General features: G+C 36.7%; 1 protein-coding gene across 3 annotated transcripts; it reads right to left on the bottom strand.

Annotated features, from left to right (window-relative positions):
- Nucleotides 1-522: 522 nt before the first annotated feature.
- LOC104236372 (putative late blight resistance protein homolog R1B-23) lies at nt 523-7,442 on the bottom strand. Of its 3 annotated transcripts, none has more exons than XM_009790286.2 (4): nt 7,317-7,442; nt 7,099-7,201; nt 2,104-6,182; nt 523-2,010 (listed from the first exon to the last, which is right to left on the bottom strand). In XM_009790286.2, exons 3-4 carry the CDS (start codon nt 6,141-6,143, stop codon nt 885-887), a joined length of 5,166 nt encoding a protein of 1,721 aa, XP_009788588.1. In that variant the 5' UTR covers nt 6,144-6,182; nt 7,099-7,201; nt 7,317-7,442; the 3' UTR covers nt 523-884. The 3 variants fall into 3 exon arrangements, with proteins under 3 accessions (XP_009788588.1, XP_009788587.1, XP_009788589.1); XM_009790285.2 differs by having other exon boundaries at nt 7,099-7,207; XM_009790287.2 differs by lacking the exon at nt 7,099-7,201.
- Nucleotides 7,443-12,011: the final 4,569 nt, after the last annotated feature.

Below are 12,011 nucleotides of genomic sequence, written 5' to 3' on the forward strand. Positions count from 1 at the left end.
GGGCCCTCAATAAAATACATAACCATTGACTAGACTTTGGATTTGGCCGTTTAATGAACCTTCACGGCCTCTTCCTAAAATAACAATACGCTAGTTGCTTTAGGCGTACCTTTAATAATTTAACCTTCTTAAACACGGGTGCACATTGATGTGACCCAAATCCAAATCTCAACGGAGTCAAAATGTGTCGACGACCACGGGTGCATTGATTGTGACGTGGTTCGAGATGCATTTTCACGACGTTGCAATTCTATAAAAATAAATGATAATAATAAAAGCGGTTTAAACTTAATAAAAGCACATAAGTCACAACATGTATTTAAATCAGATATTTAGCCATTATAACAATTTAAGCGACCGTGCTAGAACCACGGGATTCGAGGGTGCCTAACACCTTCCCTCGGGTCAACAGAATTCCTTACTTAGAATTTCTGGTTCGCAGACTTCATTTGGAAAAGTCGAAAATTTCCTCGATTTGGGATTCAAGATAAACCGGTGACTTGGGACACCAAAAGCCAAACCTTTCCCAAGTGGCGACTCTGAATTAAATAAATAATCTCATTTCGAATATTGTCACTTAAATTGGAAAAACTTCCTCGCGCGTTTAACCCTTCGGGGCGGGCACGCAAAAAGGAGGTGTGACAAAGACTGAGTGAGTACTCTTCCATAAATTATGATCAACAAAGGAAAACCAATATTAATCAAAATCTTAGCACTAATATTCAACAATATAGCTAATTACTCTCTTATCAAACCCATAATACTAACAAATCAACATGTTCAGGTTGAAAGAAAAATGAATAATTGAAAATGTACTCAGATGAACATGGCAAGAAAATACCAGATAAGAGTCAAGGAGATGATCTTGTAGCCCAATCTGGAGGCTATATAGTAACTGTCAACGCGTTATTTCCCATCATATCATGATGCGTTGTTTGAATTTCCAGGGCCGAATTGGCAACAGACCAGCAACACCTGTTTACCTCAATCCTCTTTAGAGATATAGCATCACCAAAATGAGAAGGGATTTCCTCAAGCCGCTCACACTTGGTTAAAACTAAATGTTCAATCATAGGAAAAGCATCATCGTAGACAGACCACTGTGAAATGTTGATATTGTCCAAATTTAAGTATTTGAGTTTAGGGAACTCTGAATCTTTCACTTCCCATTGATTCCCTTCAAAAGCTCTGAAAAGTAACTTCAGAATCTCCAAGTTAGGCAATTCTCCAATGGTAGAAATTGCGGACCAGGGTAGACGAAACTTGGACAAAGTCAATTCCCTTAGTTTTAAGGGGAAACTAAACTCATGCGGAAGTTTAGCCGGATAGCTGTTGGAAACCAGCTTGAGGGATTCAAGATGACTTAGAAACTCTAATCTGGGGAAAAGAACACATCTTCCCTTCACTTTATCTGAATAACCAAATGTCCCCGAAAATATACAGCTTAACTTTCTCAAATTTGGCATCTGTTTCAAAATCATCTCTGCCTCTTCACCATAAGAGAGACGTGGAGTGGAAAAGGTTTCCAGGTCATTTAATTGAGAGTTAGCAAGTGATTCGCCCATGTTCTCGTGCAAACTAAATGAAGCACGACGTTTTACAAGAATATGCTTCAATTTGACCATCTTCAGAAGAGAATAAGGTAATATCACCTCTCCTCCCAATCCTCTTACCACAAAAGTTTCAAGATTCCATAGCTTAGCAATAAATGAAGGAATTGAATTTGCATCAGTTTGAACAGCGAAGTACCTCAAATGAATTAGAAACTGTACTTCACTGGGAAAAGTACCACCAATGTTGAGGGAATCTAAATCCAATACCTTAACAAGCTTGAAGCTTTCAAAGATGAAGGAAATGTCACGTGGCCATAACAAGTTATCTGGATCTGTCACTTTGAACTGTAAGGAGCGGACGTTCGAGCGACATGGCCGCCATAAATCAATCTCATCCTGGTAAGAATGAATGAACAACCTGTAGTCCTCAGGCTTTTCAGGAAGAATATCCTCCTGTCTGAATCAGATACAAAGGAACAAAACAAAAAAACACGTGTCAATGAGAGTTGGTATAAGCATAATAAGATGAAATCAGTATAATTCTATGTACCTATTTATTTGGTTGAGGAAATTTTCTTGTTTGCCCTTTTCCAAGCAGAAATTGTGCAAGAGATCATGAATGCGGCACTTTTTCACCTTGTCATTGGGTCTCTTCTCCATGGCAATTACTAGATTTCTACCAAGTAGATCTTCAAAAAAATATTGTGCGGCATCTTCTGTTCTTTTTCCCTTGTTTGCTTGTACAAACCCTTCAGCTTGCCACAGCCGAGTCAACTTGGAGACATGAATATCCTTGCCCTTCAAAAATCCTCCAAAATAGAGAAAACAGGGCTTTAGGTGTTGTGGTAAATTCTTATAACTGAATCCAATTAAAGACATGCTCTCTTCCGAGCTGCCGCTGTCATGCGAACCTAGAGTTTCCTCTACTTCTTTCCACAAATCTTGTTTGTTCTCTTTATCTTTCAGAACACCAGCAACTATCACAATGAAGAGAGGCAACCCTCCACAACATTTTGCTATTCGAGATCCCACATCTACAAGTTCAGGTGGACAGCTCTCCCCTTGAAACACCTCTTCCTGTAATAATGTCCAACTCTCATCATCTCTGAATAAACGAAGATGATGGGGATTGCTTTGACATTTAGCATAAATGGCAATGTCAGTCAGCCGGGTCGTTAGAATAATTCTACTCCCACTATGAGCATCTCTAAAGCACATGTATAAATCATCCCAAGCTGTTTTATCCCACACATCGTCAATGAGAATTAAGAATCTCTTGGTTAACAAAACTTGACGCAGCTCGTTAGCTAATTCACTGTCTTCTTTTTCAGTGCGATCAGCAGGCTGAAGAACATCATTCAAGATGGTAAGCAGCAATTCCTTCCATGAATATACTTGAGTCACACGACACTTAGCGTGAACATCAAAGTGAGAGGTAACTATGAGATCATGGTAAATCTTCTCGGCAAGTGTGGTCTTCCCAATTCCAGCCATACCAACTATGGAGATAATATCTAGCTGAGAAGATCCTCCAAGTAGCTGCTTCTTTATTTTGCCCATTGCCTCCTGAAAACCTTCCATTTCTTCATTTGTTCTTGGGGTATTAGCCGATAAAGATGGTGCAAGATTTATGGGGCTCTTTGCAACTTTGTGCATTGTCACATCTATCTTCTTTCTTCCACAAGTCTCACTAACAACTTGATATTCAAGCTTAATATTCCTGGCAACTTCAGAAATCCAAAGAACTTTGTACCAGAGTGGATAAGAACCGGCCAAGCACGAGTCAATGACATACTCTGCCATGTATACCATTTCAGTAACACTTGTTATAACACCATAAAATTCATAACGCTCATCTAAGCTTTCTACAAGATTGTCAGTCAGTGATCTTAGACACAATAAACCCTCCTTGACTGATTCAATCTGATGCTTTAAGTCGATAACTGAATGAAGCTTAGAACGTAGCAGCTCCTCCAATTTTCCCACGAAACAATTGAGAAATCCTAACCCATTTGTCTTTGGGAAGCTATAACCTAACAAATATGGAACTCTTAGACAAATCATTTTGACCTCTGCCTCAATATACTTGAGCAATTGCTTTACATCAGAGAGATATAACATGTAATACCAAGCGGGTTTATAACCCTTGACTTGGAAAAGACATACATACTTTATATCTTGAACACGTTTCGTGAGGTTTTTGAGTTCTTGATGCATATTGCGGGACTGTACAATATCTGCAAGAAAAGAGCCCAAGTACTCTGATTTGTCTTTGACTACTAGGATCTGGTTCTTGAGAAAAGAGATTGAACAAGCATCATAGTTGAGAAACATGTCCTGGTGATTTAATAAGAAATTAATAAGGCCTTCTCCATCTATCATGTTGCAAGGTGATGTATCCAGAAGATGAAAGCATATTTTTCTGAATTCTACCTTGACAGACTCAATCTCTTGTAGCGAATCAGATAATGAAAAGCTCATTTTCTGAGTGCTGCTCCCATCCTTGAAACTTTCATAACAAGAACCAATGATTTGTCCTAACTTGTCGGCGGTCCCTTCAGCATGCATTAAGAGATCATGCAATTCATTAAGCTCTGTGTGTTGCACGAGAACATCCATGAGAAAAGCTCTGAGGAAAATAAGCTCTTCATGAGCACTTTCAATCAGATCAAGAATTTCAGCTTTCAAAGCGGCTTTGTGCTTTAGTAAATCCATCAAGCATTCCTCAAACTTGATAAGCTTTAAAGTTAGCGTCAAAAACTGAAGAACAAGATTGACCTTCCTACTTTTGTTTTTGTCCACAGCATCCTCATAAATTAAATAGATAGCAGATTCAGCGTCAATTGCAATAGTTCCAAATCCTGTCAAGAAATCATTCTGCTTCATCCATCCAATGCTCTGAATTGGCGGGTCAACAAGATACATTACCAGGAGCAACAACCCATAGTAATATTTTTTTATCTCATTGGCAACAGTAAATGTCAAATAAGTTTCATCCTTCAGCAGCAGAGTATGAAGAATATATTCATGAAACCCTATCAAAATCTCATCCATCTTGGGGCTCTGAGAGGATGGTGCCTTTGAGGATTTTAGCATGCTGAAATAAGTATCAATGACCTTAAAGTTAAGAGGAAGAAATTTCAGCAGCTTTATTGTAGGATGGTTCAGTGTCGACGATGCAGAAATGTTGGGACACATCTGTCTACTCGCTTCCCTAATAAACTTGAACTTAAGAAGCAATTCAAAATGCAGGCGATTAATTTCCCAGGCCAAGTTTTCTTGCACCGAGCAATGAGAAAGAGAATCAATGACTGACCATGCTCGGTCAGTCACGGACTGAATGAGGGTCAAAAAATCAGTTATCTCAGGTTGGTCTTTGCACTGGTCCAATAAAACCATGAGAAAAGTTCCCAAGAGCTCCAGCTCTTCTTGAACATAGTCAATCAAATTTCCCAGAGGAGATATTATGGCAGCTTCACTGTTTAATAGCTTAATCAGATGGACATTTACTGTGACATGGTTAAACTTCAGTTGCAAAAGAAAAAGCACATGGTCTATTTCAGTAGTCTTCAGGTCCATATCCTCAGTATAGCAGGAGTAGATCACAATTGCTGCCTCAATGGCCAGAGCTTCGATATGTGGTTGAAGAGAATTGAATTCCTCGAGTGGAATGCGTTCTGATACAATGTCGCGGAGAAATCCATAAAGGTAAGAAAGTCCTTGTTGGAGCCATGGAATTCGATCATCAAAGGTAACTTTTAAGCTGGCATCACGGCTTAGCAGCTCTTCCAGATCCTCTTCGAGACCATAAACAAAATCAGATATAAAATTGACACTCATTGTAGTCTCGGATTGTGATGACTTTGACCCTATCAAGAGGCTCAGATAAATCTGCCTCAGTTCAGGCCTAAAAGGACTTATCCTTTCCAGCAATTTAGAGAACTCACAATCTAACACACGTGCCTGCAGGTCGTCATCCTCCTCCATATTGTAGGCTGCCACAAAGTAACATAGGTGTAGTGCACTATAAGCTACATCCTCAGCATGGGTGAAGAGATCCTGCATCCTCTCATGCCCAATGCACCGCTTTGCAGTTAACGTGACAAAAGCTTTTAGATAGTTCAGCTTCATTTTAAACACAAATGTGGAAGGAGCATTATGATCCCTTAAAAGTAGGCACAGTATAATATTAAAAGAATCAAGCAAAGCTACGACAGACCCCACCATCTCGATCATGATTAGGCTAGATGATCTTGATGGCTTTGAAGCTTTAATTCGTTCAGCAATATTCTCCAGTTGAATCATCTTCAGCAACTTTGAAATCATTCCAATGATGTCACTTGTCTCGCCAGCTTGATCATTCATGCGAGAACATATTGTATCAATTTCATGAAGAGCCTCCATAAATAGGGCCCTAAGTTGTACAGATATCCCATTTTCAGGGTGAGCCATCTCCACAGCTACGAGAGAGTGAAATACATGTACTAGCTGATCAACAACATTTTTCAATTGATTATCCGTCAAACTATCTAAATGCTTGTGCTTCACAAGGTCTAAGGCAACTAGCACACAGAAACACTCCTCAGCCATCTATTTTCCACCTTTTCAGTTTTCTCTAACTGTTGACTCCTGATAAAATCCAAGTAATAAAATCAATATCTTCAGATAGCTTGACGAAAACATATTCATGCATATTAAAAAGTGTCCATGATTTATGATTACTAGGCTTTACTTATATTAATTAAAATGACCCTCCCCACCCCCAACAAAAACCTCCTCTCTCCGAAGAATGCATGCAAAGGCAAATGATCTTAATGTAGACATACATATATTTAATTATGTGTGTGATATTTTAACTTTTATTCTTCTAAGGCTGCTACATAAGGCCCAGTATTGTCCAACTCTTTCGGATCCCGCATAGCAGAAGATTAGTGCATTAGATTGACCTTTTATTCTTCTTCTAAAACCCCTCCTTTTAGTTCCAGTATCAGGACTCAAAATCATGCACGTGCGTCATATCTTTCACCCAAAAAAAAAAAAAAATTGCATCCGGTACCAATTGTCTGATTAATCCAGATTCGCCATGTAAGGCTCATTACATAAAGAAGCACTTACTCCCTATTAGGAATTTTCCATTTCGAAGACTCGAACCCATGACATCTAGCTAAGGATTAAGGGATCCGTCCGTCTCAACACATCTCTTAGTGTTTCTCTTTTGGTCCTTCATTAATGCACTTCTACTCACTAGTTTGATAGTATTTGTTAAATAGTTCTAACTGATTAATAACATGAATTTCTTTTTAAAATAACTCAGTAACTCACTAGTTTGATCAGCTACCAACCTCACTGAGATTTTCCTCGAGCTAACAGAAAATAATTTAAAAGTAAGATTTAGAGTAAAGAAGAAAGATCAATTGACTTCTATCATTACTCAAGCTGTTGATTCAAACACCCATTTCAGTTTCAAGCTTTGGACCAAAAAAAAGAAATGAAAAAAAAAAATAGTAAACAAAAGAATTAAAGAAAGACAGTAAGTAAAACTTACTTTCGTACTGGTGGATATTTAACTTCAAAACCCCAACAGAAAACACCTTTTGTAAAGTGATTGAATTACTCAAACGTACAAGAAACAAAAACCAGCTAACTTCCTGCAACTAAAAAGCAAAAATAATTTATTTCAATTTGCTGTTTTCTTTCTTTGTTTTTTTGGTGTCCCCTCCTATTTTTCACAGATTAACTAAAATAAAAAGAGAAAAAGTTCACCTCTTAGCAGAGCTCATCCACTGGTTAATTTGAAGAAAGAAAGTTGATCTGTTTGGCTTCTGCCTAGTTTCTAAGTGCATTCCTTTCAATGTGAAAGATAATAAAGTGATGTAGTAATAAACAATGGTTAAATGGTACACTGATGAATTGAGTAGTATTATCCTACTACCTCTAATAATGGTCTTTTGTTCATTTTTAATTGCACAAATTTGCACTTCTTTTCATGTAAAAGACAAAAGTAGGCACTAGTAGGTAGTATAAACAATGATTATAGGGCGGCAAAATAGGAAAAAACTTTTAGAAAATAATAAACAAAATTGGCTTTGAGACGTAAAAATTGACTGTTCTTAAAGAGTTATCGCATGTATACTAATTTAGGAAAAATACAAAACGATTCTCTTCAGGATACAACAAAGCCTGCAATAACACTTGTGATTTTCTATTTTCACTTCGTTGGAATTCTTGTGTATTTATAGGCAACCAACAGACCCTTTCAGAAAAGATGTCTTGTTTCACAAACAGACACGACTATTTATTCGAACTTTGAATTTAAAATTCAAATAAATTTGATTTTTCTGTTAAAAATAATTAACTTTAGGATCTCGTGTCTGTTGAGTCAATCTCGTGCCTGTTGAGTGCTATTTCATAATGATCAGTTCCGAGGCTAACAGGCACGGTACGAGTAAGGTCGGTCTCGAAGGTGTTTCACATAACAGGCACGGAACTTCTTTCTTCCGATGTGGGAAGAATCCCACTTCCAACTTGCCAATAACAAACTATCTTACAATCCCCACTAGTTTGTTATTTCGCTTCATAACACTTGTGAATAATTGAAAGTATCTTTTACAGATTTGAACTTTCCTTTAGTGTAAGTATATTAAAGTTTTGACGAAGTTAATGGTATCTTAAGATTTGAACCACAACTCCTTGTGCCAAAACCGAAAGTACCACACACACAGTGTTATCTAGTAGCTTAGAAAATTCAGTATTCACTTTAGCACGTTTACGGCCATGTGCTCACCTGAATTCATAAATATTTACAAGATCAACCATTTAAATCTTGCTAGAAGCGGCACCACTTCAATATTCATATAGGTGGAATTAGTTACTATGTCCCTGTTACTCCAGACATTAATAATTCCATTATGATTAATCAACCTCTTCATTTAACAGTATGCACTTTGGAGTTTGTCTTTATGCCCCTGTTATAACAAGCATTTAACAACTCCTTAACTCCTCACATAACAGTAAGTAGTACAATAGAATTAGGGCTCATAAAGAGGAGATCAGTGCTTAAACAATACAAGTAACTTATTATTACACATTGAACTTATATTGTTAGAGTGTATACTAACTCAAAGTGGGGTTCCTATTTCTTGTATTTAATTTAAGGGTCTCAGCCCCATCTCTCCACAAGTTTGTTGTACTACATCTCTACCTAATGGCTTCGTAAGTGGATCAGCCAAATTCTTATTTGATCTCACATATATTATAGTTATAGCTCCATTTGTAATTAATTCTCTTATATAAGCATGTCTCAAGCTTATATGTCTCGATTTCCCATTGTATATTTTATTGTGAGCAACACACATTGTAGTCTCACTATCACAGAATATGAAAATGGTTGGCATAGGTTGTGGCCACAACTTTATATCAAGTAACATATTCCTCAGCCATTCTGCTTCTTTTCCAGCAGCTGCTAATGCAAAAAATTCAGATTCCATAGTAGAATGGGAAATACATGTTTGTTTCTTGGATGCCCAACTAATGGCTCCACCGCCTAGAGTAAATATCCATCATGATGTGGATTTATTATCATTAACACTTGTAATCCAACTTGCATCAGAATATCCCTCTAATACATTAGGAAAACCATTATAGCAAATGCCTAAGTGCTTTGTATATTTTAAATATCCAAGTACTCTACTTATTGCTTTCCAATGATCATTACCTGGATTACTGGTAAACCTTGAAAGTTTACAAACAGCAAATGCAATGTCGGGTCTAGTGCAATGCATTGCATACATCATACTACCTATCGCACTTGCATACTCCAACTGTGCTACTGCTCTTCCAGTATTTGCAGTTAGCTTAACACTAGAATCATAAGGAGTATTATACCCCTTTATTCCTAAATGACTGAATTTAGTAAGGATTTTATCTATATAATGTGCTTGTGACAAAGTCACTTGCTTGTTATCTCTTTTGACCTTGATTCCCAAAATAGTATCAACTTCATTTAAATCCTTCATTTTAAAAACTGAGGTTAGATACTTCTTGGTCTCGGTAATTCCTTGTAGATTCGTACCAAAAATCAGCATGTCATCGACATATAAACAAATTATTACTCCATATTCTTTTGTAAATTTAGAGTAAATGCACTTGTCTGCATTATTATGTACGAATCCGGTTGATAGTATTACACTATCAAATCTTTCATGCCACTGTTTAGGCGCTTGTTTAAGACCATAAAGAGACTTTATCAATTTACAAACTTTCTTCTCGTTTCCCGGAAGAACAAATCCTTCAGGTTGTTGCATATATATTTCTTCACTAAGGTTCCCATTTAAAAAGGCTGTTTTAACATCCATTTGATGTACGTAAAGATCATAGATAGAGGCCAAGGATAAAAGGACTCTAATGGATGTTATTCTTGCAACAGGAGCATATGTATCAAAATAGTCTATGCCTTCCTTTTGAGTGAAACCTTTTGCAACTAATCTTGCTTTGAAGGTTTGGACAGAACCATCTGTATTGTACTTTCTCCTAAAGACCCACTTACAACCTATAGGTTTTGATCCAAGAGGAAGATCAACCAAAACCCAAGTGTTGTTGGATATAATTGAGTCCATTTCATCATTAATGGCCTCTTTCCAAAAAGCAGCGTCTCTAGAAGACATTGCTTCTTGAAACATCTTTGGGTCTTCTTCAACATTTAATACAATTGGAATTTGATTACAAACATTTGTCCTATCTCCTTCAACAAGAAATACTATAGATTGTGAAGAAATAAAATCAGAACCAAGATGTTTTTCTTTTCTTATTCTTTGGCTTTTCCTTGGTTCTATCTGCATATCATCACTTCTTTCCTTAGTTTTAATAATTTCAGAAAGCGACAATTTATTAGCATCAATACGTTTTCCATTTATTTCAGTCATTTCATCAACATTGTCATTTATAAATCTATTTTCAATAAATTCAACATGTATAGATTCTATAATGACATTAGATTCTAGATCTAGCAGTCTATAAGCTTTGGAGTGTTGTGCATATCCTACAAAAACACTTTTAATTCCTCTAGGACCCAATTTTGTTCTTTGATGGTCAGGTACTCTATAATAGGATATACACCCCCACACTTTAAAATAATTTAAATTTGGTTTTCTACCATTCCAAAGCTCATAAGGCGAAATATGCATACTTTTTGAAGGTACTCTATTTAAAATATAACATGCAGTTAGTAGTGCTTCACCCCATAAATTATGTGGCAGATGTGCATTAAGTAACATAGCATTAACCATAACCACCAAAGTTCTATTTTTTCTTTCCGCTAACCCATTTTGTTGAGGAGTATAAGGGGCACTCATTTGATGTATTAGGCCATGCTCTTCACAGAACTTATTAAATTCGTTAGGAAAATATTCTCCGCCTCTATCACTTCGAATAATTTTAATTTTCCTACTCCTTTGATTTTCCACAACAGACTTGTATTCTTTAAACTTTTGAAAAGCTTCGTCCTTAGTTCTAAGTAGGTAAACATATGTAAATCTAGAGAAGTCGTCTATAAAAGTAATAAAATATCTTTTGCCTCCTCTAGTTAATTCTCCATTTAATTCACACAAGTCTGAATGTATTAAATCTAATAGTTCTGTGGATCTTTCAACTTTACGAAATGGTTTCTTAGTCATCTTTGCTTGTATGCAAATTTCACATTTTATATGTTGAGTTTTACATGAGATATAACCATTTTTGGACATATAATTCAAGGAGCCAAAATTTAAATGTCCTAGTCTAGCATGCCATAAACAAGAATCAGACTCAACGATGTAAGCAGAAACATAATTTATTTCATTAATACTCAATTTGAACATGTCGTTACAGTTATAGCCTTTTCCAACAAAAACTCCATTCTTAGACACTATTACATGATCAGACTCAATAACTATCTTGAAGCCTTTCTTTGACAGCAAAGCAACGGACATTAAGTTTTTCTTCATATCAGGAACATGATACACATTCAGTAATGTCAACTTCTGGCCAGATGTGAAGTTAATCTCAATACTTCCTTTTCCAGCAACATCTGCCGCAACATGGTTTCCCATCAAGACTTGTTCAGAATCCTGCACTTCTGCATATGTCTTGAACATCTTCTTGTCATAACAGACATGAATAGTAGCACCCGAATCTAGCCACCAGTCTTGAGTATTTGTAGCAGCGGTAGCCACATTCAACTCTGTGACCATACCAATTTGCATTGCGGAAACCATGGCAACCAGTCCTTGGGCAGAATTTTCCACTACGTTTGCCTTTTCAGAATTTCCAGATTTTTTAATCTTTCTAGACTTTTCGGTATTGCCTGCATTGAAATTTATTCCTGCCTTTCTATATCTGCAGTCCCGAATCATATGGCCTTTCTTTCCACAATGATGACAACTAAAGTTCTTTCTCTTTTTAAAAGAAGACTTTTTGGAAACT

Source organism: Nicotiana sylvestris, chromosome 10 (genome assembly GCF_000393655.2).
Source record: "Nicotiana sylvestris chromosome 10, ASM39365v2, whole genome shotgun sequence".
Classification (NCBI taxonomy): Eukaryota; Viridiplantae; Streptophyta; class Magnoliopsida; order Solanales; family Solanaceae; genus Nicotiana; species Nicotiana sylvestris.

Coding starts and splice junctions, on each gene's coding strand:
- LOC104236372 (XM_009790287.2), bottom strand. CDS start 6,143: ATGGCTGAGGAGTGTTTCTGTGTGCTAGTTGCCTTAGACCTTGTGAAG. Junction 2,011..2,103: donor TTCCTCAACCAAATAAATAG/GTACATAGAATT, acceptor TATCTGATTCAG/ACAGGAGGATATTCTTCCTG.